General features: G+C 55.8%; 1 protein-coding gene across 4 annotated transcripts; it reads right to left on the bottom strand.

The window, feature by feature from the left end:
* Positions 1 to 926: 926 nt before the first annotated feature.
* Positions 927 to 23,459, bottom strand: SIGLEC1 (sialic acid binding Ig like lectin 1). 4 transcript variants are annotated; one of them, XM_047745242.1, is made up of 22 exons: positions 23,336 to 23,459; positions 17,985 to 18,059; positions 17,384 to 17,743; positions 16,808 to 17,104; positions 15,442 to 15,708; positions 14,870 to 15,124; positions 12,628 to 12,927; positions 11,733 to 11,990; positions 10,677 to 10,997; positions 10,157 to 10,411; positions 9,649 to 9,951; positions 8,780 to 9,040; positions 8,329 to 8,640; positions 7,589 to 7,840; positions 7,015 to 7,284; positions 6,670 to 6,921; positions 6,054 to 6,356; positions 4,970 to 5,230; positions 3,958 to 4,260; positions 3,591 to 3,693; positions 3,133 to 3,202; positions 2,414 to 2,812 (listed from the first exon to the last, which is right to left on the bottom strand). In XM_047745242.1, the coding sequence occupies exons 2-22, from the start codon at positions 18,031 to 18,033 to the stop codon at positions 2,591 to 2,593; spliced, it is 5,274 nt and encodes a 1,757-aa protein (XP_047601198.1). In that variant the 5' UTR covers positions 18,034 to 18,059; positions 23,336 to 23,459; the 3' UTR covers positions 2,414 to 2,590. The 4 variants fall into 4 exon arrangements, with proteins under 4 accessions (XP_047601199.1, XP_047601198.1, XP_047601196.1 ...); XM_047745243.1 differs by lacking the exons at positions 2,414 to 2,812; positions 23,336 to 23,459 and adding an exon at positions 927 to 2,407 and having other exon boundaries at positions 17,985 to 18,232; XM_047745240.1 differs by lacking the exon at positions 23,336 to 23,459 and having other exon boundaries at positions 17,985 to 18,235.
* Positions 23,460 to 23,845: the final 386 nt, after the last annotated feature.

Here is a 23,845-nt window from a genome sequence, read left to right as displayed (position 1 = left end):
ACAGGGTGACTATAAACATTCCTCTACAAGCCTCATGGTGGACAGATCCCTTCTTCTTTTGGCATAACTACCCAGGGTGGAATTTCAGGGTCAGAGGGCAGGAGTGTTTTAGCTTTAATAGATAATGTCAGACAGTTTTCCAAAGTCATCATTCTATATTATTCCATTTATATAAAATTCAAAAACAAGCCAATCAAATCCCTGGTATTAGATAGCAAGCTTGAAGTTCACTTCAGGGGGCTTGCAATTGGGAGGGGGCTCGAGTGAGACTCCAGAGTGCTGGTGCTGGTCTGTTTCTTGATCTGGGTGGCAGTGGCTCTGGCTTGATCACTTTTTGGAAAGTCATCAAGCTGTGTGCTTGCACACAGTGTGTGCGGTTTTCTGTTTGTGTGTCACACCTGAAGTACAAGTTTATTTCAGAAGTCTTGAGGTGCCTCAGACCTCCAGAGGTAGACACAGCTAACCCCTCTGAGAACCTTCCATTCCCAGGTGGACCTATGCCCCCTTGGAGATGCGCAGAAGGAATCCTCCCCTCACCCTCTCTTCCCTGGAGAGCCTAAGAACATCTGGCCACATTTGGCTTGCTCTGTCTCTGTCCCACCTCTGGATTTAGTGCACACTTTCCACCCCCACCCCTCCCCCCAGACAACAATATGGAAAAACCAGTGCTTACTAAGTGCTCACGTACTGCGTGCCAAGCGAGGTGCTGGTCATGTGGACCGAGGAGGCGAGCAGGACCTAGAGCCTCAAGGAGCAGGAGAGAGCGCTCATCTCTTGATCATAAGGTAGTTTGTGGCAAACGTCATGTGATTTGCACTTGCTGGCCACCTCCGGCAGTCAGTCTCTCAGAACAAGCTGCGTTCACATTCAGATCCGTGTTGCGGTGCAGCCGTTTGGGTTGCAAGAAAGAGACTCACTCTGGTAATATCACAGGATGGGTGTTTATTGGGAGGACATGTCAGACAGGCTCCCCCAGGAAGAGTCTGGCAATCAGGCACTGCAAGGAATGGGACCTGGGACCAGGAAGCTTCGGGCCACGGTTCCATGGAGCTTACTCAGCCTCTAATTTCTTTCCAACCTGTTAGCCCCTAGGACATCTCACCACTACTCTCCCAGTTTCTCAACCCAAATCCCAGGCAGGATCTTTGCGTCTCCTACCATCAGCCACCAGGCTGTGAGGGGAGACACTAGCCCACCCGAGAACTGGCCCCTCTCAGGCACTGACTTCCTGGGAGCAAGTTATTCCTTCTTTGTGACCCTCATTCTGCTTAACAGCCCCTGGCACAGAAGCCCCCAGGAAGACCGAGTGAGCCCACTTGATCACAGAGAGGGATGTCCCTGGAGCAGAAATAAGGATGCTCTCCACACTCACTGGGGGTAGGAATGGGAGCCCCTCTTTTTCCAAGGGCGTGATAAAATGCCTGCCCAGGCAACCCCATTGCCTGGCATGCCTTTTCCCTAGGAAACACCAAACCATCTTAATTTCCTCAGTCTAAATGTGTGAGAGGGACTCCCTCTTCTGAAAAGCCCATGAACAGAATGACCAGGGACACGTCCTGGCCTTCAGTAGACGGGCACTGCAAACGTGGCCTGCTGGCAGCATTCTCACCAATGTCAGAAGTCTCGAGATGAGTCCATGGTTGGGGAGTCCTTTGGAAACAGAACCCAGACTATATTTCTCAGAATCTCTTGCAGTTGGGGTGGCTGCTTGACTGAACTCCAGCCAATGGAGAGTGAGTGAAAATGACCTGCAACTTCTGTCCACAATGGGAATGGTTGTGCCTTCAAACTCCTCTTCTTGCTGGAGGGAATGGCAACACAGTGGGGCCACCATGAACCTCACAGTCAAAGGTACCATTTCGAGGATGGAGAAAAAGAAGATAGAATGATCCCAAATTCTGACATCTTAAACTACCATAGCATATCCAGATTAGTATGGGAGAGAGAAGTAACATGTCCTCATGCTGAAGTTAATGTATTTGGTCTCTTGTTAGTACAGCCTAACTTCTAGTCCAGCTCCTATGGAGTGCTCTGGTCGGCCTGGGAGGATGTAGGAAGCTCCTCATCTTTTCTAATCCAGCCAAAAAGTCCAGGGTGGGCTTGGAGGGAAAAGATGTGAGGGGCCGTCCATTGGAAGATAAAGGGAGAGATGAGATCCGGAGAAAAGGAAAAGACAAGTAGACAACATGGGCACTTGTTTATCCTCAGAGTCCCCCAGGGCCAGCACCCTCCTGGGTAGATTAAGGTTCACCTCTACTTCTCTGCGCCCATTTTTCTTGGCAAGAGATTTGGATCCGGGTCATAGAAAGTCAGATGTTGTAGAGTTGTTTTCACAGAGGGAGTCAGGACTCAGTGCTGCCTTGTTCACGAGGCCCAGGTCGTCACAGTTTCTGGTGACCTCCTCCTCCTGAGGGTAGACAGTGCCACAGATCAGCTCAGGGGCAGAGCACAGGACTAGGGCCCACCTGCGGCTGCATCAGGATCAGGATCAGGATCAGTGAGCTTCCCGCAGAGAAAATCCTAGTGACAAGGAGGGCTCTGGGAGTGGTCATCCCATGGCCTCTAACTCTGGAGGGCAGTTCCCCAGACCTCAAGCCTTAGGTGAGGGTCCCCTGGGGACTGGGGAGCATGTGCCTGGCTGGTAATGAGGCTGTGAGCCCTGCCCCCACCCCCCTCCGCAAAACCGGATGATCTGCAGAAGGGGACACGTCCCTGGGAAGGGAAAACAGACCTTCACCCCTGACCAGGGGCTAGGCAGACTGCGGAGTAGGGAAGAGAGAACCCAGGTGGGGTTCTGTGTTCCAAGATACATCTTGAAAGTCGAGGAGAAGCTGCTATGTCAGAATGTCTGCCCCGGTCACCTTACCAGCAGCTCCCACAGAGAACTTGACAGTCACGCTGGCCTACAGTATACCCATCATGCCTGGCGAGCAAACACGTGACTATTGTGTGCCCCATTCAAAATGTGGCTTCCCTGTCTTTCCGGAGGTCCCTGGTTCTTTGTATTCTCTCCCCAGTCTCCCCCTAGTCCCAGGGCCCATCCTACATACGAGAGCTGTCTCTGTGCGCCAGCCCTGCCCAGTGGGTTAGCCAGGCTTCGTGTCTGCCTGGGCCCACGTGACAGATGGATACCTGTATGGTCTGCTTCTGAGAAGTCATCTCCACCAAATTCTCACCCATGCTCAGCTTACAAAATTGTTTCCTGCAACAGCAAGAGTGGACTCAGAGGGTCTCTTCACTTCCCCTGCTTACCCCCATTTCCTCCCCTGACCCCAAGTGCTTACTTAGCCCCAGATAGCTCACTGAACAGAGCAGTGGGAGCATTGTGGGGAGTGGGGGACTTTATCTTTCTTCCTTCCCTCCCAGCCCTTTCTTTACACAGATGGGCTCCAGATGAAGAAAGAAAACTACAGCAAGAGGGCTTGAAAGACGATTCTAGAAGCAGTTCCCAAATTTGGAGCAGTGGGAAGAAGAGGGACAGGCTAGAAAGTACAGAGCCCGTGCATCTGGTAAGAGAGACATGAGGGAATGTTGAGGGGAAGTGGGGGATGACGAGGTGACCCCACCCCCCACCCCAGCCCTGAACCCACCTCCAGGCGTAGAAGGCCCCCAGGCCCAACAACAGGAAGAGGAGGCCCAGCAGCAGTCCCAGGACCCAGAGTAGCTTCTGGAACAGACTCAGACGATGCAAGGCTAGAATGCAGGGGTGAGGCTCAGGCGGCGGCTCCAGGCCTCCAGGGCTCCCTCCCAAGGGGACTCCCCCAAGATGAAAACCATTCTAGCTCTCACTTTATCTCAGAAGCTTTCCCTTGCAACCGAGCATTAAGCTAGACTAGTTAGACAAACTGATCACAGCAGAAAGGATTCAGCGAAGACCTCAGAAGGAAGCCTTTGGACCCGAGAGCTGGGCTTTCCTACAGAGGGGCCTGGGAGACAGACCCTCCCACCACCCCCCACCTCTGGTTCCGAAGTAGGTAGAAGCGGACGCAGAGCCCAGGGCATTGGAGGCAGAGCACACGTAGTGCCCCTGGTCGCTGGGCCTCAGCTCCTCCATGTCCACCCTCAGGGCGTTGGCGGTGGCTGTGACGCGGATGTGGGGCTCGGTGGGAGCCCCGCCAGGCTGGCTGGAGGCCACCAGCCTCCTGCCGAGGTGGAGACTCAGACTGGCTAGGGGCTCGCTATCCACTCGGCAGTCCAGGATGCCCCGGAGGCCGCCCTCAGGCTCCACGAAGACCGTCATGGAGGGCATCTCAGGAGGGTCTGTGGGAACACAGAGGGGTGTGATAGTTGCAGAACACCAGCGCCAATTCCTCCGCCCTCTCCCAACCCAGGCAGGATGACTGCAGCTCGCCACATGACGGGGTAGAACCTCTTGCCCCTCTCCTTGATCTGTGCCTTGCTCTGACCACTAGAAAGCAGAAGTGATATTATGTGGCTTCAGGGCTAGACCTCAAGGGGCCTCACAGCTTCTGGCCTCCTGCAAATACAAGCCTGGAGGAAGGTCAGGCCAGCCCCAGCTGCCGGCCATGAGGATACAGCCATCCTCAACCAGCTAGCTACGAGACAATGACAGAGACCAGCCGAAGCCCTGCCCAGCTCCGCTCCGCCTGAATTTCTGACCCCCAGCATCAGGAGCAAACACAACGGCTGTCATCTGAAGCTCTGTATTCCGGGGGGCTTGTGACTGCAGCCACGACTGATCCTTGCATGGGGGCCTGGATGAGGGATGGAGCGGGGACCCAGGCACTCTGCACGCAGTATCCCCTGGGCTCCTCACTGGGTGAGGGGGCTGATATTTTGCACATGAGAAAAGCCAGGCAGGGATGTACAAGGTCACACAAGCAGGCAGCGGGAGTCCTCCAACCCAGGACTCCATCCCTGCAAAGTCTTTGCCCTTTGCAGACAGAAGAGGAGGAGGACCTGAGGCAGGCAGGTGAGATGTGGACAGGGGGTGGGGGGTCGTACTCACACAGCACCCGGAGCATGACTGGAGCAGAGGTGGTGGCCCCACTGGGGAGCTCAGCCCAGCAGTGGTACGCCCCGGCTTGGGCGCGGGCCACGTGGGCGAAGGCAAGGGTGGGCATAGGCTCCACATGTAGTCGCTGGCCATTCCAGAACCAAGCGAAGGTAGAGTTGCCCATGGGTCCAAGGGCACCAGAGAGGCGACAGCTCAGGTTCAGCGGTGCCCCCTCAGCCACGTCCAGCCCCGGCTCGGCCACCACACGCACCCCTGCAGGCCAAGGACCAGGAGGAGGTCAGGGAGCCTGTGGGTGGGATCTGGGCATCGGAGAGGCCTCGGTGCATTATGGGAACATCTGTTCTGATTTGGGGCCCGCAGAGGTAAGATTGTGGCTGTCTCAAAAGACTGAGATCTCTTGGGGCACCTGGGTGGCTCAGTCAGTTAAGCACCTGCCTTTGGCTCAGCTCATGATCCCGGGGTCCTGGGATCAAGCCCTGCATCGGGCTCCCTGCTCAGCGGGAAGCCTGCTTCTCTCTCTCCCACTCCCCCTTGTTTGTGTTCCCTCTCTCGCTGTCTCTCTCTCTTTCAAATAAATGAATAAAAATCTTAAAAAAAAAAAAAAAAGACTGAGATCTCTTGCACTGGGGACCTCTGGGACAGGGTGGTTTGTCTCTACAAACCAGGCTTTCTGATGGATGAGGCTGTGTCTTGCTCGGAGATGGGACTCCCCAAACATGGGACTCCATCTCATCCCTCACACTATACCTCCTAAAGGTAGGATTGGGTCTCTCTTCCCACCCCAGGCTTCCCCAGAGCAGGTCTATGCTTCCACCCCAGATTGGGTTCTGTGAGGGCGGAGCTCTGTCTCCCCTGTCTCTGGGGGGCCCTCCACAGGGCTGCAGCTCTCCCTTGCAGAGTTCTGCAAGGGCAAGGCTGCTTCTTCCCCTCAGGCTGGTCAACGGTCTCCAAGGAGAGCGGTTCCTCCTCCATCAGATGGGGCAGGGCACTAGCTATCCATTCTGGTCAGCCCGCCCCTCATATACACAAGGCACCGCTGTGCCTGGGCCCTTCTCCTCCCCCTTGGCACACTCACCTTCCCCCTGCAGCTGCCCTGTGGTGTTGACTGAGCCCAGGAAGTTGTGGGCTGTGCACATGTAAGTGTCCTTTTCACCGGAGGGTACGCCTCGCACCTGCAGTCGCAGGGCATTTCGGGCTGCCTGCACGGGGCCTGTCCCGGATGCCAAGCCATGGACCCCCAGGCTGGTGGCTAGCACCTTGCCGTCACGGGACAGGGCCAGCTCAGCAGGGGGCTCGCTGTCCACGGTACACTGCAACATGGCCATGGAGCCGACTCTGGAGTCCTGAAAGGACGACAGGACGACATCCCGAGGGGCATCTGGGAGCACGAGAGCACATAGTTAGAGGCCTTGTTTGGAAACCCTGGACCGTCCATGGCCCACCCGCCTGGCATTGGTGAGGCTGAAGCCTCTGGATGAAAGGTCACTTCCTCAAAGTGACACCTTGTGGGCAGAGTCCCCCAGGTGGGGTTCGCAGGACTCTAGGGCCTCTTTTCTCATCACCAATGTTCTTCTTTTCCCAAATGCCCCTTCCAAGATCTGCTACGGTCCTGCATCCACCCCCACGAAGGCCCAGAAGTGCCCTCTGCCTGCTCTCAACCTCGGCACCCCCAGTCAAGGGCCCTGGCTCACAGTGGACTTGCAGGGCTGTGGGCCGGGAGCTGCGGGTGCCCTGGACGTCCTGGACCTGGCAGGAGTAGGCCCCCGCGTGAGCTCGTGTGGCCGCTGGGATCGAGAGGGCGGCAGCTGGTCCCTCCTGCAGCCAACGGCTGTTGTGGTACCAGGCATAGAGAACGGGTGGGCGGGCGGCGGGGTCTTCACAGGACACTGTGACGGGGGTCCCCTCGGGCACAGCGGCGGATGGAGCCAGGGTCACCTGCACACCTGGACCAGGGAGACCAGGGTCAGCAAGTCCCAGCCAGAGACCACAGTTGGTCCCTCTCCCCACGCTGGGCTCGGCCCCCAGCCCTGCCTCACCCTCTAGACGCAACTCCAGGGAGGCATTGGCCTGGCCCAGAGGACTGTGGGCGGAGCAGCTGTAGAGCCCCTCATCGCTGGGTCCGGGCTCCCACAACTCCAGGCGCAGAGTGTTGGGGACAGAGGCTGTGCTCGAAGACATCAGGAGGTGGCCAGCGTGGCTGAGGGCTAGCTGGGCGGGTGGGCGGCTATCCACGGTACACAGTACCTGAGCCAGCCGTCCGCCCCGGCTTTCCAGGAGGTAGGTCAGGCGCAGGCTGCGGGGAGCGTCTATAGGGACACCGAAGGAAACAGTTCAGAGACCACACCCAGGAGGCCAGTTGACAGGCAGCATTCAAAGCAGGAGAGCCCTGGCTCCCTATCACAAGGGCCCCCAGTTGCCCAAATGAGGGTCCTCTGCCCAGAAAGAAGCTATCCCCTCTGACCCTGACTCAACGCTCCTTGTCCTGGGCTTCTTCAGATTGATCGGGTCTGTGTTCCTGAGTCAGACATCTGTGGGGCTCTGGCCATGCCCTTGATCCCTGTGGGCCGCCGTCATTCTTTTTCGTCCCACCCTGCATCCAACCAAACTCACAGAGGACATCCAGAGTGACAGGTCTGGAGAGGTGGGGTGCCTGGCCAGGAGTCACCACACCACAGCGGTAGGAGGCAGCGTCCGTGACTGTGACATTGGACAGAAGGATGGAGTGGGAACCTGGGCGCTGCTGCCCATCCTGGTACCACGTGTAGGTGAGCTGGGTGAGGTTTGAGGTCCACACAAGGCAAGTCAGGTTCACCAGCTGCCCCTCTTGCACTATGGCCCTAGGCTGTACCTGCACACTCACAGCTGAGGAGGGAAGAGGGCCGGGGACACGGGTTAGACTGTGAAGCTGTGTAAAGCAAGCCACTTGTCTCTATGAGGAAGAGAAACACATATAAGGGGCTCAAGATTGAACATGGGAAACAGCTCACCATCTCTCAGGTGGTCCCAAACAGGGTTCTGCAGGGCCCCTGGGTACCCTAAGCCCTCCCTGACCCTGATGGGCACATGGAAGAAGAACCCAAGCCTGCCTGGGCTGCAGTATTTTCTCCTTGAAGACCCGGCCCTCCCTTTTCTGATTTATCCACTGGACATCCAGGCAAACATCTGTTTCTTAAAAAGGCTCTTCCGTGAAAGCCAAGTCTGGAGTCATTTGTCCTTAAAGGAGGCTGAGAATGGAGGCTGTCCTTATGTTCAGCCCACCTGCCTGTCCCTCAGGCTTCCAGAACCTTCTCCAGCCTCCTCTCTTCTCTTAAAGGAGCCCCCCATGGACACACTCACGCCCTCACACTGACCCTGGGCATCGAAGAGGGCAGAGGCTGAGGCCTGGCCCAGTGTGTTGTTGGCCTGGCAGGTGTAGACGCCCTCATCCTCCAGCACCGCTCTGTGGATCTCCAGGCGTAGTGTGTTGGGAGCGACAGACACCTGCAGCCGGGGAGAGCGGCTGGCCAGCTCCCCCACACCCTGTAGGGTGGAGGCCACGAGGTGGTCCCTGTGAAGCAGTCGTAGGTGGGCTGGAGGGTCACTGTTCACACGGCACAGGAGGAGGCCCAGTCGTCCAGGGCCCGTGTCCATCAGGGTGGTGAGTGTGGCCTGGCGAGGGGCATCTACAGGAGGTGGGGAGCAGTCAGGACCCCCCGTCCCTTCTCTAGCACTCTCACTGGAGGCAGGGCTTGCCCAGCCCCTCCTCTATCTGTCCCTTGTGTCCCTCACCCCCCAAGAAACATGGACAGGATAAAAGCTTACAGGACACGTGGAGGCTGATGGGTGCGGCCAGGCTCGTGGTGGCCGAACCTGGGGCCTGGGCTTGGCAATGGTAGGCCCCAGCTTGGCTCAGAGTAATGGCCGTGAAGCGGAGTGTGGCTGAGTTTGACTCTGGGAGGGGCTGGCCATCCTGATACCAGAGGTATGAGGTCCCCTCTTGAACCCCTGCGGGCACCTGGCAGCTCAAGACCACGGCCTGGCCCTCCTGGAGCTCAGGTGATGGAGACACCTGGACCCAGGCTCCTGCAGGGGGAAACCAAGGGCAGGTGAGGACCCTCCCCCATGCCCTCTCCCCCAGCCTGGGACTATGTGTTTGTCCACACAAGGACCCCAGTCCTATGTCCTGGAGCCACAGACCCCCTATGAGACCACCACCAAAGGCTCCACTTCAGCTCCATGCCTCCCCCTGTCCTGCTCCCAACTCCCCTGCCCTCGTCTGTCCCGGCTTTTACCACCCACTACCTGGAGCTACAGTTTCACTCTGTCGGTCATATCTCACCTACCAGAAGGCCCAGCTTATGGGACCTCCAACCCCATGGCAGGTACAGTGCCTGCACAAGTTAGCTCTGGACAGATGCTGGCTTGACCCCATAGAACATTGAAATCAGAGGGGTTTAGGTCATGCCAAGGGCCGTTGTCCCAAGAGTGAGCTGGACCCAGCATGGATGACCCAAGTGATTATAGGGAAAGGTATTGAGCTGGAGACCAAGGGAGGCCTGCTGGCTGGCTAGAAACTCCCCTAACCATCACTGAAAAAGGCTCACATTTCTACCCCAAATCCACATGACACATCCCAAAGCCTGGCCAGAGCAGCCCCCAGGGCACGTGGGCCCTAGGGACCGGACCCTCACCTCGGACCTGAAAGAAGAGGGAGGTATTGGTGGATCCGAGGACATTGGTGGCCTCACACCGATAGCTTCCAGAGTCCCCAAGGTTCAAGTCTCGGACCTCCAACTGCAGAGAGTTGGCTGTGGCTTTGACCTGGAGGCGGCCACGGAGCGGGAGCAAGGGCCCCAGGCTGGTGGCCAGGAGGTGCTCCCCGTGGAAGAGGGCCAGCTGGGCCGCAGGGCAACTGTCCACAGTGCAGACGAACACAGCCACGTGGCCCTGGCCCACATCCAGGAGTGCTGACAGCTTTGGAGGGTCTGGGGGATCTGCAGACAGGAAGGAGCTCAGGCCACGCCCCGTCCTGCTCACCACAGCGCAGCTGCCACACTCTGTGCCCCGCCCCTCCGCCCACACAGTCCAGGCCTGCCCTTGCTCACGCCCAAGCCGTGCTCTGCCCCTCACGACCGTTCCCCCGCACTGCGCACCCCCTCACCCTCCGAGCCCCCAACCCTGCCCTTGCCCGTCACCCACAGAGCACGCTCAGGAGCACCGGGGCGGAGAGCTGGGCCCCGGCCTCGGTGAGGATGCGGCAGGCATAGAGGCCAGCGTCCGTTCTGGCCACAGGCAGCAACGTCATGGTTTCCAGGGGGCCCTGGGCCCACAGCGCCCCGTTCCGGAACCAGGAGAAGTTGGCAGGGCCGCCGGCTTCCCGGCTCACACTGCAGGTCAGGTTGGCTCCGGTGCCCTCCAGCAGCGTGTGGGATGGGGTGATGACCAGGATGGTGGCTGGAGGGCGAGCAGCACAGGCCACCTGAGACAGGCTTCCCCTTGACTGCCTCCCCCCTGGAGTGGGGGCCCAGCCTCCCAGCATGGGGAAGGCAGGAAGGAGACCCCTCCCTGGCATGCCCATGGGGTAGGGGAGAAAAACGAGCTCCCGTGGCCAAACAGAGGTGGTTTCACACAATAGACCTGCCCTGGATGGCAGAGAGAGTTGGAGCGTCCAACGTACCAGCCCCTGACCCTGAACCACCCATTCCCTGCACTGACTCACCCTGGGCATCGAAGTTTGTGGAAGCAGAGGTGTTGCCCAGGGTATTGCTGGCCTCACACAGGTACACACCCTCATCCTCCAGCACTGGGTCACCAATCTCCACACGCAGCAGGTTGGGAGCTCTGGTAACCTTTAGGCGCTGGGAACAGCCCCCACAGCCCAATGGCAGGGAAGAGGCCACGACATGGTCCCTGTGGAGCAGCCGCAGCTGGGCTGGGGGGTTGCTGTCCACATGGCACAAGAGGAGCCCTTGACGTCTCCCTCCAACCCCCGCAGCATCGGGGTCCAGCTGGGCAGTGAACGTGGGCTGGCGTGGAGCATCTGTAGGGAGGAAGAGCATAGGCATTCATCTCGTGGCCTCCACAGGGTTCTCCACATCCACTCAAAGGTGGCTAGGTTCCCGCAACACAGCAAACAAAGGCATGTGCTCAGAATTGCCATGAACAGCTGTGTAGGTTGTTCACTGCACAAGGACAACCAAACCAAAGACGGAGGAATTCGGCCCATGGCCCTCATGCTCAGCTGTGCTCTAGTGCTGTATTGAGTCTTCCCAGAGGAAGGAATATCATTTTCTAGCTTGGACAAGGGTGTCGTATGGGCTAGCATAACATTGTGTGCTTCTGATTGACCCCTCAGGTTAATATGAAGCATCCACCCTTGATAGGCCACAGTCCCTGTGCTTAGAGGTTCTGCTGTCAAGGCTGTGGGAGCTTGTGAGAGCGCAGCCAAAGGGTGTGTGCACATATATGGAATTATGGTGTCCTAGGGGCCAGCTCAGGACAAAACTTGGACAGGGTACCCATGGTGCCTTTAAGGCTAAAAGTAGAGGGCCCTAAAGAGGCTGGGGTTGAGGGACAGGATATGGGGAGACAGCAAGCCCAGGCTTGTTCCCCACATTTCAGCCCTGGGCAGGCAGCTCTGTGATGCCCAGGCCCGTGGCTGCCTTCCTGATCTAGACCCCGGGGCGGGAGGGCCTAAAGGAGGTGGAGGTGGCTGGCGGGCTCCTGTGGGCTGACCCTCCCCAGGTAGGCAGGGGCTGGTGGGAAGACTACTTACAGAGCACAGTGAGGATGGCAGGTGAGGAGGGTCCGCTGTCCCTGTGGCCATCATTGGCCTGACAGTAGTAAGAGCCGGCATCGGTGCTGGAGGCCGCAGAGAGGTGAAGGCTGCTGCTGGAACCTTCAAGAAGCAACGCTCCATTCCGGTACCAGGAGAAGTGGATGTCAGGCGATGGGCTCAGACCACTCCTGCAGCTCAGGGTCACTCCTTGGCCTTCTACCACCTCTGCTGTGGGGCTGATGAGGAGGTGGGCCACTGGCAGAGGAGGGAGTAAGGAAGGCTCAGGTCCCCTGCATCCGGCTGCACCCAGGGTTCTCCTTTCCCCACATGACTGTAGGTAGGTCTGGACTCTGTGGCATCAGCTCCATGAACGTCTTGGTATCGGGAGAGTTTGTCTTTCAATACCAATTCTAATCTATTGGCTGCAGCTTGATCGAGAAGGATTGTGAGCCAGAGCCCGGGCTTCCATCAAAAACCTGGCACAATTGATTAGCTCTGTCCTCCACAGCCTCAGAAGGAGGGAATGGCAATGCATGCATGAAGGTATGGACGACCGCTCTTTTCTATTTTTCCTCCTGCCTCGGACTCCTAGCAGAGCCTGCCCCAGACGTTTGATAAATAAAAAAACCAATGGATATGAAGGGCCCTTCAAGTTCAGAGTCAAAATGTGTACAAAAGGAATAATGCAACCTGCCATGTTTCCCCTTTGCCTTGACTTCAGGAACTTCCCAGGTGGTTATAGCCCAGATCTTTGATGTGATTTTTTTTTTTTTTTTAACCAACCAGCTTGTTCGTCCCCTCAGCTAAGTCCCCTGGACTCCTGGGATGAAGACCAGAGCAGGCCTCCTCCTCGGTGTCCCTTCACCAGCCCCCCTCCCCATGCCTGTCTTACCTTTGGCCTGGAAGTTCAAGGTGGACGATGACTTCCCCAGGGAGTTGGTAGCTGAGCACGTGTACTCCCCAGTGTCATCCAGCCCCAGGTCTCGGATCTCCAGGTTCAGGGAGTTGGGGGTGGAGAAGACACTGAAACGTGAGCTGTGGTTTCCCTCCCCTGGCGTGGAGGCCAGGATGAGGCCATTGTGCGACAGCGTCAGGGTGGCCAGAGGCTCGCTGATCACGGAGCAGTGGAGGATACCTACCAGCCCCTCCCGTGTCTCCAGGAAGGCGGTTAGGTCCGGGGCAAGGGGTGGGTCTGCGTGGAGATGAGGGGGTGCTGGTCACCCTCAGATGGGGGCAATCCCAGATCCCCCTTTATAGGCTATGACCGTGCAATACCCCATGAAGGGAGCAACCCCAGAGCTCCTGAGGGCCGGTAGAATACACTTGTGCCTGAGTGGAGCCAGTCTCTTTGTCTTCTCAGTCAACAGCTGTGGCAACTCTGTGAGTGGGGGCTCGGGGGCCCACTATGAGGATGGGAAAACTGCCAGGCAGCAGCGGGTAGCACCTCATCCAAGGGGCCAGGGTGAGGAACTACCAGCAATGGGACAGACTGTCATCACATGCTCTCTGACGTGACACAGCAGGATGGATCCAGCGTCATACCCATGCTGTTGCTGCCCGGGTGTGCAGGCTCAGTCTACACAAACCACACAAACACAAACAGGGACACCCACACAACTGGCCTGTACTCTTCAAGTCTCAATGTCAAGAAAGGCAAGAAAAGGGGTGCCTGGGTGGTTCCATCCGTTAAGCATCTGCCTTCACTCAGGTCATGATCCCAGGGTCCTGGGATCAAGTCCCACATCGGGCTCCCCGCTCAGTGGGGAGTTTGCTTCTCCATCTCCCTCTGCCCTTCCCCCTGCTTGTGTATGCACGCTCTCTCTCTCTCTCTCTCTGTCTCAAATGTATAAATAAAATCTTTAAAAAAGAGAGGGAGAGAGAGGGACTACCTTCTGTATGATTCCAACTATTTGACATTCTGGAAAAGGCAAAAATTTTTTTCCTGTGGTTGTCAGGCACTCAACAGATAAATAAATGGAGAACGGGGGATGTTTATGGCAGTGAAACTCTTCTGTATGATACTGTAAGATGAGTACATGATATTATACAAAGAGTACAACACAAAGAGTGAACCTTACTGTAAACTACAGACTTTAGTTAATAATGTATCAGTGTTGGTTCAGTGATTATAACAAATACACAACACTTATCCAGGATGTGATAGGGGAAACTGTGCCAGGAAAGATACATAGGACCTCTGTACTATCTGCTCAATATTTTTGTAAATATAAAACTATTGTTAAAAAATAAAATCGAGGGACGCCTGGGTGGCTCAGTTGGTTGGACGACTGCCTTCGGCTCAGGTCATGATCCCGGAATCCGGGGATCGAGTCCCACATCAGGCTCCCAGCTCCATGGGGAGTCTGCTTCTCCCTCTGACCTTCTCCTAGCTCATGCTCTCTCTCACTGTCTCTCTCTCAAATAAATAAATAAAATCTTTAAAAAAAAATAAAGTAAAATCGATTAGGTAGCTTGGTCAGTTAAGCATCCAAGTCTTGATTTCAGCTCAAGTCATGATCTCAGGGTGGTGAGGCCAAGCCCAAGAAGGCTCACACACTAGGCGTGGAGCCTGCTTAAGATCCTATCTCCCCATCTCCCTCTGCCCCTCCCCGCACCATGAACCTGTGCTCTCTCTTTCCCACTCTTTTTTTTTTTTTTTTTTTTTGACAGAGAGGAAGATCACAAGCAGGCAGAGAGACAGGTGGGAGGGTGTGGGTGGTGGGGAGCAAGCTCCCTGCTGAGCAGAGAGCCCGATGTGGGGCTCCATCCCAGGACCCTGAGATCATGACCTGAGCTGAAGGCAGAGGCTTAACCCACTGAGCCACCCAGGCACCACCCCCCCACACTCTTAAAAAAAAAAATTAATAAAGACAGAGAACAAATGTACCACACTGTTAATAAATGGATAATCTAAGTTAAAGGTGTATGGTAATTCTTTGTATTCTTCTCGCAACTTTCTGTAAGCTTAACTCATTCAAAATGAAAAGTGGTCTAAAACAGGAGGACACCCAGGCCCAGGGAGGTGAAAGCTTGCCCAGAGTTGCAGAGCTGGGGTGTGAGCTCAGAGTCGACCAGGCCCAGGCTCCTCACCCTCCTGTGGGGCCCCTGTCCCCAGCTCCACCCTGGCCACTTACGGCTGACCACCACGCTGACGGGGCCAGAGCGCTCTCTGCCATAGGCATTCTGCACCTCACAGACGTAGAAGCCGGTGTCGGCCCTGGAGGCCGAGGGCAGCCGCAGCGTGTGGCCGCGGGCGTCCTCCAGCAGGACGTGGTTCTTATACCAGCTGTAACGCAGCTCGCTGGGGGCTGCTTGGGGCGTGTTGCAGGTCAGTGTCACCGTCTGGTTCTCTAGGATGCGGCCTGCCGGGCTCACCTGGACCTCAGCCACTGTGGGGGCAGCAGAGGGCATGCTGGGGGACACCCAGACATCTTCCAGCATCCTGGGGTTGTAGCCAATCAGCCTGAATCCCTGCACGCTCGGTACCAGACCCCTTCTGGGTGGGCACCGCATTTCTTTGTCCTGTTTATTGGGATTCTTGCAACCGCCCACCCTGCTGGGGAGGTTTGTCATCTATCTGGGGCAGGGCTAGGACTCCACACCTGTGTCCCAGAAGGCACCTTGGCCTAGCTCCCTTGAGCAACAGGGGCCTGTTGGGGACCCCGCCCCACCCTCTAGTCAAGACCCAGGCTCCCCCAGGACTCACTGAAGATGTGGACCCTGATGGGGGGCGAGACCGAAGAGCCCACGCCGTTCCCAGCTTGGCAAATGTAGACACCAGCATCATCCCAGGTTGCCTGGGACAACCTCAGCATACGACCCTCGACCTGGAGTGGTGTCCCGTCCTTGATCCAGCGCATAGAACTAACTTCGGGGTAGCTGCTGTTCACCCGGCAGGTGAGAATGACCACATCACCTGGAAGGATGTTCCGCCCTGAGGGGCTGAGAAGGATCTCCACACCCCTGGGGGCATCTGCAAGGCACAAGGTGGGGGGGGTGGCGTCAGAGGAAGGGCCCAGGGAAGACAGTGGTGCCACTTTTCTCTTCTTTCAAGAAGCCCCGCCAGGCACTGCCCCCCACCTCGTGAGGAGGTTCTGATTCCTTCCTTCTCCACCAAGGGCCTAATAATGCAGGCCTAGCGTCCAGCCTGCACTGCCTTCTAAGGCTTTCTGCCGCGTGACACTAGCCATCACCCTCTCTTCTATCTAGGGATCATGAGCACCATTGTTCCTGCTTAGGCGGCTTTTGGTAGCTGTTGGCAAGGAATCAAACACTTCATGAAGGGGACCAAAGGCAGAGGATGGTTAACCTGTTTGGAAGGAAGGAGCCAACCATACAGCACATCTGCATTTCTAGAAATCTTGTTCCAAAGCCTCTGGCTATGTAAATAGGCTTATAAAAGCTATTATTTTCAAATGCTTTATCTAGGGATATATGAAAATAGCAGAAGCTAATATCTTAGAGTGCTCAGTATGTGCTAAGCACTCCTTCAAGTTCCATAACAGTTCCTTGAGAACAACTCCTCTCCTTCACAGAGGTAGACATGGAGGCCCCAAGGGTCAAGTAACTTGCCCAGTTTGCTCAGCTAGTGGTGGACCCAGCCAGCCTGATGATGCCTGTGAACAGCACTTGTTCTAGAATAGGCCGCCATGTTTTACCGTGATGGGAAGTTCCATAATCAAGTAGAAACTCAGGCTTCCTCCCACCTCCTCTTTGTTGAGTAGCCTTAGGCAACAAAAGGGTGAACCCTCCTCCCCCCGACACACAGCAGCCTCCAGAGCTGGGTTAAATCCCCAAGGCCTCCCTCCCCGGCCCCCAGTTCTCTGGCTCTTCGTGTCTCCCCTTCTCTGCCCAACCTGGCCTCAGGGACTCGAGGTACAAGGGAGCCATTCAATGTGGCTCTTAAGGTTTTGCAGTGTCTCTCCCCCTGGCTGAGCCTGGAGGTCCAAGTGCACCTGGCTCTGCCTCAGGGACGAGGGCTCTCTTTCTACAGGCTACAGAAGAGACTGGTTTCCTCTGGGGAGCCATAGATATGCGTTCAGTCCCAAGGGTGGGGCCCCCAGCACACTCACATTGCACTTGGAGGTGAATCTCGCTCCGAGCCTTTTGCTTGGCCACCGAGACTTCGCAGTGCAGGGTCCGGCCGTGGTCCTGCCACGACAGGGCCATGTGGAGGGACTCCAGGTGGCTGATGCCTGTGGGCCTGAGATCCTGGAGGTTGGAGGTGACCGAGCGCTCGGGGTCCTGGCCTTCCCACTGCAGGCTGATGTGTTCCTCCGGGCATGCATAGGGAGTAGAGCAGTTGAAGTAGGCCTCCATGCCCTCATGGAGCTCCGCCAGGGAGGATATGGAGGGCTTCTCAGGCGTCTCTGAAGACAAAGACCAGAGGCTCAGGACTCCCCTTCACCACACAGGAGGCCTCCTACCCTAGAAAGCCCTGCTGAGGGGCGAGACCTGGGCAGGGTCCTTCAAGAGGAAGGAGAGACTACTTTCGACCCCCGGCCCCACTCAGGGTGAATGCAAAGGAGATGCAGGGCTGGGAGAGGCCGGGGATGGGCTTAGACTGAAGGTTGGGGCTGTGAGTCAATGGGGCCAGTAGCAGCTTGGGAGACACTTCCAGGCCATAGCCAGCTCACCCTGCCCCTCACCTGTCACAGTGACCACAGTGCCTTTGACATCTGACCAGCGGTTGCCTTCACTGATCTCAAAACGGAAGTTGTAGGAACCTGAATCCTCAGGCCGCAGGTCCTTCAACAGCAGGCTGCACATCTTGTGCTCTGTGCGCCCCAAGAACTGGGCACGGTTACGAAAGCGTGCCTCCACCAGCTCGGGGTTCTCCGAGTGGCTTACCACCTGCCGCTGGCCCGCATAGTCGTAGTACCAGATGGTCGTGATGCCGCGGGTCACTTCCACATCAGCTGGGAAGCTGAAGACGCAGGGGATGATGAGGCAGGACCCCCTCACGCCCTTCACATTCTGGGGACTGGAGACACCCCATGAGGACAGGCCTGAGGGTGGGGCGAGACGGAGAGGAGAGTGATGAAGACCTGGTATCATGCAGAGCCCTCAGACCTGTCCCCAGATGAGCCCCCAGCCGGGCACCCCGGAGCAGCCCCCTAGCAGGGGGGCCCTCCCAGCCACTGCCTCCCTGAGCCCTCCTTCGACCTCAGCAGACAAACCTATGACCAGGCCCAGTGCGGTCTGCCCACGGCCAGGCCCTGCGAGCCGGGCGAGACCAGCACAGCTTACCTGTTGAAATCGATGAGAACAGCTGGAGAAGCCAGAACAGGGAGTCCATAGCAGGCTTCACACTGGTTCTGGTGCCTAAGAGGCGATACATACCTTGTGTGCTGGTTGGGTACACAAGGGCCTCCTAGGGCACCTCAGGGCACCTCAGCCTCAGAGTCTGCAGAGAGTCCAGCCCTCGGTCCCCACATGCTCTGCTGCCCCCCACCTAACCCCAGTGAGAGGGCTGGGTGGCCAAGGACTCCTAGCCCAGCCAGCAGCAGGGAGCCAGGATCCCACGTTCCTGGCGCGGACCACACCCAGGAATACCTTCACTTGGTGTCGTGCCCCAGAAAGCCCTCTGTGTGTCCCTCAGCTCCACCCCAAGTTCTGCTTTCCCAACCCCTCAAGGACACTCCTCCAGAGCAGATGAACATCTGTTTCTCTTTCTTCCCACTTCCCCACCTCTTCCCCACTACCCAGCGCAACAGGAACTGGAGCCCAGAGAGGCCCAGGGACTCACTCCAAGGCACCCAGCAAGAATGATGGCTTGAAACTTGTCTCCTTACCACCAGCCTTACCAGCTGGGGCTTGAGCTACTTACATCCCTGGTAGGTCCTCAGGGTTCCTACTCCCAGTTCTGCCCCCATTCCCTGTTGGCCACACACGTGGTCTGTGGCCAAGTCCCATCTACATGTGGGCTCTCCAGCTGACCAGCTCTGCCCCCACCACAAATGATCTTTGCCTGCTGAAACCTTATTCAGTCTTCAAGGTGCAGCTTGAAGGTGGCTTCTAGCCGGAACTTCCCCCGTGGGGTTCCTGGAGCCACCCCACAGCCATCTCTGTGCTCGCCTTGTTTTTGGCAGCTTGTGACCCCCATTTCTCAGGAGCTGGGACTGAGGACATGCACCCTGAAGCAGAGCAGAGCCGCCAGGCCTTTCAGTAGTGAGCAAGAGAGGGGTGTGGTCCTTGGGCGTCTGGAGTTGGTGGCAGGGCAAGTCTGGGCAGGGGACACAAGCCCCACACAACACATATCCCAGAGTTAAATGCCTACTGTTTACCATGTACAAGAAGGTGGGCTTTCTGCCATTGGGGGGCCCTGCTGGAGATGAGGCTCTAAGGGGGTGGCACGGATAAGAATCTGAGGGCAAGAGATCCCAGAAACACATATAACCAAAACTATAAAGCTGTGAGAAGAAAACATGGGTGAAAATCTCCACGACCTGGGATCAGGCAATGACTTCTCAAGTATGACACCAGAAGCACAAACAACAAAAGAAAAAATAGATAAATTGGACTTGATCAAAACTTATAACTTTTGTACACATCGAAGGACACTATCAAGAGAGTGAAAAGACAACCCAGAGAATGGGAGAAAATACCTGCAAATCATCTATCTGATAAAGGGGTTGATATCTAGAATATGTAAGGAACTCCTACAACCCAACAAGAACAGTAACAAGCTAACAAAAAACCCCAAACCACCCAAAATAAAAAAATGGGGTAAGAACTTCAATACACGCTTCTCCGAAGATGATATATGTGGCCAAAAAGCTCATAAAAAGATGTTCAACATCATGAATCATTTGGGAAATGCAAACTAAACCCACAACCAGCTACCACTTCATACCCATCAAAATGGCTATTAACAAACAAAACCAGGAAATAATAAATGTTGATGAGGACATGGAGAAATGGGAAGCCCCATGCACCGTTTCCCCACTTTACATTCTGGTGGGAATGTAAAATGGCACAGTCCCTGTGGAAAATAGTTTGGGAGTTCCTCAAAAGTCAGACATAAGGGGGCACCTGGGTGGCTCAGTGGGTTGAAGCCTTTGCCTTCGGCTCGGGTCATGGTCTCAGGGTCCTGGGATCGAGCCCCGCATCGGGTTCTCTCTGCTCAGCGGGGAGCCTGCTTCCCCCCTCTCTGCCTGCCTCTCTACTTGTGATCTCTCTCCGTCAAATAAATAAAATCTTAAAAAAGAAAAAAAGTCAGACATAGGGGTGCATAGGTGGCTCAGTCGGTTAAGCATTTGCCTTTAGCTCAGCTCATGGTCCTGGGATGGAGCCCCACATCAGGCTCCTTGCTTAGGGGGGTGGCTGCTTCTCTCTCTGTCTGCTGCTCCCCTTGCTTGTGCTCTTTCTCTCTCTGATAAATAAATAAATAAATAAATATCTTTAAAAAAAAAAGTCAGACATAGATTACCGTAACATCCAGCAATTCTGCTTCCAGATACCAACCAAAAGATTTTTTTTTAAGATTTTAATTTATTTATTTATTTGACAGACAGATCACAAGTAGGCAGAGAGGCAGGCAGAGAGAGAGAAGAGGAAGCAGGCTCCCTGCTGAGCAGAGATCCCGATGCGGGGCTCGATCCCAGGACCTGGGATCATGACCTGAGCCAAAGGCAGAGGCTTTAACCCACTGAGCCACCCAGGTGCCCCTCAACCAAAAGATTTTAAAACAGGGACTCAAACAGATAATCGAACACTTGTGTTCATAGCAGCGTTAATCACAATAGCCAAAACGTGGAAACAACCCAAGCGCTCATCACAGATGAATGGATGAAAGAGAGGTGGTCCATCCATGAAAAGAATATTATTCAGCTGTAAGAAGGATCGAAATTCTGACCTGTGTGACAAGGGCGAAACCTGAAACCATTATTCTAAGTCAAACCAGCCATATACATAAGGGCAAATATTGCGTGATTCTACTTATATGAGGTACCTAGAGTATGCAAGTTCAAAGACACAGAAAGCAGACTAGAGGTTACAGGGACAAGGAATGGAGCATGGAGGAGTGAGTGGAGAGTTCATGTTTAATGAGAGCAGAGTCCCTCTTTTGGATGATGAGAAATTCCTGGAAATTGACAGTGGTGATGGTTACACAATATTATGAATGTATTTAATGCTGCTAAACTGAACACTTAAAAAATGGTTAAAACAGTAAGTTTTATGTTAAGTATATTTTACAACATGCATACAAAAACCCATGTTGCTAGGGCGCCTGGGTGGCTCAGTCGGTAAAGCATCTGCCTTTGGCTCAGGTCATGATATCAGGGTCCTGGGATCGAGCCCCACCTTAGACTCCCTACTCAGCAAGAAGCCCGCTTCTCCCTCTCCCTCTGCCCCCCCCAACTCATGTGCTCTCTCTCTCAAATTAAAAAAAAAAAATCTTTAAAACAACAACAAACAAACAAAAACCCATGTTGCCAACTTCGCAATCCTCCCTGGTCCTAAACGCTGACTTGGCAGAGTGAGGGGGTGAGCCTGAGGGTGGGGACAGGAAACTCATAACATCTCCCAGCCCCCAGCCCCTCAGCCGCAGGATGGGGCCCAGCTGATTCTGGTGGCTACCAGGGTGCACTCCTGGGGAGGGGCTGAGCAGACACCCAGGGCCTGAATGGGATCTGAATTGTCCATCAGGATGACAGTACTTGGCCAAGTGTGAAGCAGGCAGGGCTGTCTTTGCAGGGAGTGGGGCAAAGGCGAAGGCATGGGAAGGCCAGGAAGAGCACTGTTCCTCAGGGAACCCAGCCAACAGCGCTGGTCATTTGCTGAGGCCCAGTGGCTTGTCCCCAGTTCTTCAGGCGGCTCTAGGCCTGCCCCTCTCCCAGGAGGATGGAGGAGCCACAGGAGAGGCTCATGCTGGCCCAGGCTGGAACTAGGGCCCAGATGCTGGGCTGAAAGGCAGCTCAGGGCATGTTTGGGGTGGGTGGGTAACAAGGTCAACTCTGCTACAGAAGGGACACGAGGGAGAGGGTGGCATGTCGGCCCCAGGGCCCCTGCTCTTCCTGTTTGGGGCCATGGAAGGGACAATGCTGAAACTACAGGAGAAATGGTGGGATTTTAGACCTACTGACCCTAGAACAGAGCAGAGATTATTGAAACATGAAAGAGGACCCCTTCTAGAACCACCCCAAATCACATCATGTAGGTGTCACCTACACTTAGCCCAGCCCCAACACCCAAGAGGTAAGTCCCACCAGAGTCCAACTCATTGACTCAACCTGTTTCACCCCAAAGACCATCCTCGTCCTAGAGAACCTTTCTGGGAAAAGAAGGGGCAAGACAGGCCCCAGAAAGGAAGACCTTTGTCCCTATTTGGAAACCTCAGGGCTAGGGGGTAGGTGCTCCTAGGACTTGGATTGAGCTGGGTGTACTGGTGGGCGCCCTGCGCCCCCTGGTGGTAAAGGGGTGATTGCCAGTCCTGGGAAAGGAGGTGGGTGTCCTGGGGGACCAGAGCCCTGCAAGCCTGAATCAACCTCTTCCTTAGGCAATGACCGTCCGGGAGAGGATTGTTCCCCAGACCTCAGAAAGCTCAGAGCTCTGAGATTCATCTTTGTAGCTTCAAGTCTTGGGTGCTCTGAACATGGGCTTTAATCCCCACTCTCAAAATTGGTATATGTTGCATCAGGGTGGGACTGGGATGGCCTGGAAGGTGGGTGCCCGAGTCTGCTGCTGCCTGTGCAAGAGCAAGTGGGCGGGCGGGTAGAGTCTATGTGAGACCAAGTGTCTCATGATAAGTGGGGAGGGCTGGCTGAACCCTGACCTCTGAGCCCAGAGCCCAGTCTGGCCTGGGGAAGGAAGGACAGACGTAGTTTCACTACAGACAGCTATGTAGTGTTCAGTTTCTATTTCCTAGTACCAGGGCTCCCCACTCAACTTCCCTATCAGGCTGCAGAAGGAGGGAAATGAGGGGATACAGCCATCTGGAGTGCCCTTCCCCACAGATAAGAAATCAGGGTACAGGAGGGCGACTCCAGAGTATATGATCTTCATAAAAATGGAAAGCCCCAAACATAAGCCAAACGTTTTGCTTGAAAAGCCCTATAGCCCATAAATGAAGTCGCCTGGCTTTGAAATGGGCAGTAGAGATTTCACATCTCATTTTTCGTTCCGGCCCAAGCTCCTGCTCCCCAGGCTGTACTAGGCAGTGCTGGGGGTCCTGCTGGGAGGAAAAAGTGGTGATGAGGGCAGTGAGTGGGACTGGGCTCCTGTGAGGCCAAGATGAATGGTGGGTGGCCCCAGGGCGGGCGTGAAGATGAATTTCGGCTGCAGTGTAGGATGGAATTGGGTGGACGTGGAGGGGAGAGTGATGGGTCAGGAGAGGATGAAGGTCAGGGTTGAGGCTGCATGGAAATGATGGAAATGTTGGGGGTGTCGCTGAGGGTGAGGGAGGGCTGACAGGTGTGAGGACTGGGACCGGGATATGGGTTGGGGAAGATTTGGGGGTTCTGGTAATGACTGCAGCCTTGATTAGTATCTCGGGCTTGAGTTGGTCTGGGGCCCAGCACCCACTCCCAATGCCCCCCAGCAAGTCTCAGCCCAACCCCTCTCCCAGCCCTCCTCTTGCACTCCGGAGATGGGGGTACCTGCTCCGCAGGGGGAGGGGGCTGCAAGGCTGGTGAACCACAGGAAGAAGAACAGGAACGAGGGCCAGATGCTCGTGGTGCTGGTGGCTTCCCAGGGCTCTGCCACCCCAAGAGAGGAGATCCAGGCTCAGAGGCTGCTTCCTCTTTTCCCAAAGCCTCAGTCTGGAGGCTGGTCAGGGAGGCAGCTGGAGGCCTTGCGTAATACCAAGACAGGAAAGTCCTCCTAGGCAGGGGAAGGGCCCCGGGACGGCCCTTAAGGACTTGAGCAAGCAGAAGTGGGATCTGGGGCCACGGTGGGTGTACTCTCAGACAAAATGAAATGGTGGGGGGGTGTCCTGTTTACCGGCCATGTTCATTCTCCTCTTCTTTGCGGCCACTGGCCTTTTTAGGGAGTCCAAGAGAAGAGGAAAGGAACTTTCTACCCATGGTCCTCCTGACAACTGAGAAGGAGACAAGCCCTGGGGTGAGGGAGCTTTACAGAGCACCCCGATGCAAGTATTGCTTCTCCAA

Source organism: Lutra lutra, chromosome 9, assembly GCF_902655055.1.
Source record: "Lutra lutra chromosome 9, mLutLut1.2, whole genome shotgun sequence".
Taxonomy (NCBI): Eukaryota; Metazoa; Chordata; class Mammalia; order Carnivora; family Mustelidae; genus Lutra; species Lutra lutra.
This window is presented reverse-complemented; position numbering and strand designations above follow the sequence as displayed.

Coding starts and splice junctions, on each gene's coding strand:
- SIGLEC1 (XM_047745240.1), bottom strand. CDS start 18,075: ATGTATCGCCTCTTAGGCACCAGAACCAGTGTGAAGCCTGCTATGGAC. Junction 10,998..11,732: donor TGCCATCCTCACTGTGCTCT/GTAAGTAGTCTT, acceptor TCCTCCCTACAG/ATGCTCCACGCCAGCCCACG. Junction 3,203..3,590: donor GGGGCCTTCTACGCCTGGAG/GTGGGTTCAGGG, acceptor TTGCTGTTGCAG/GAAACAATTTTGTAAGCTGA.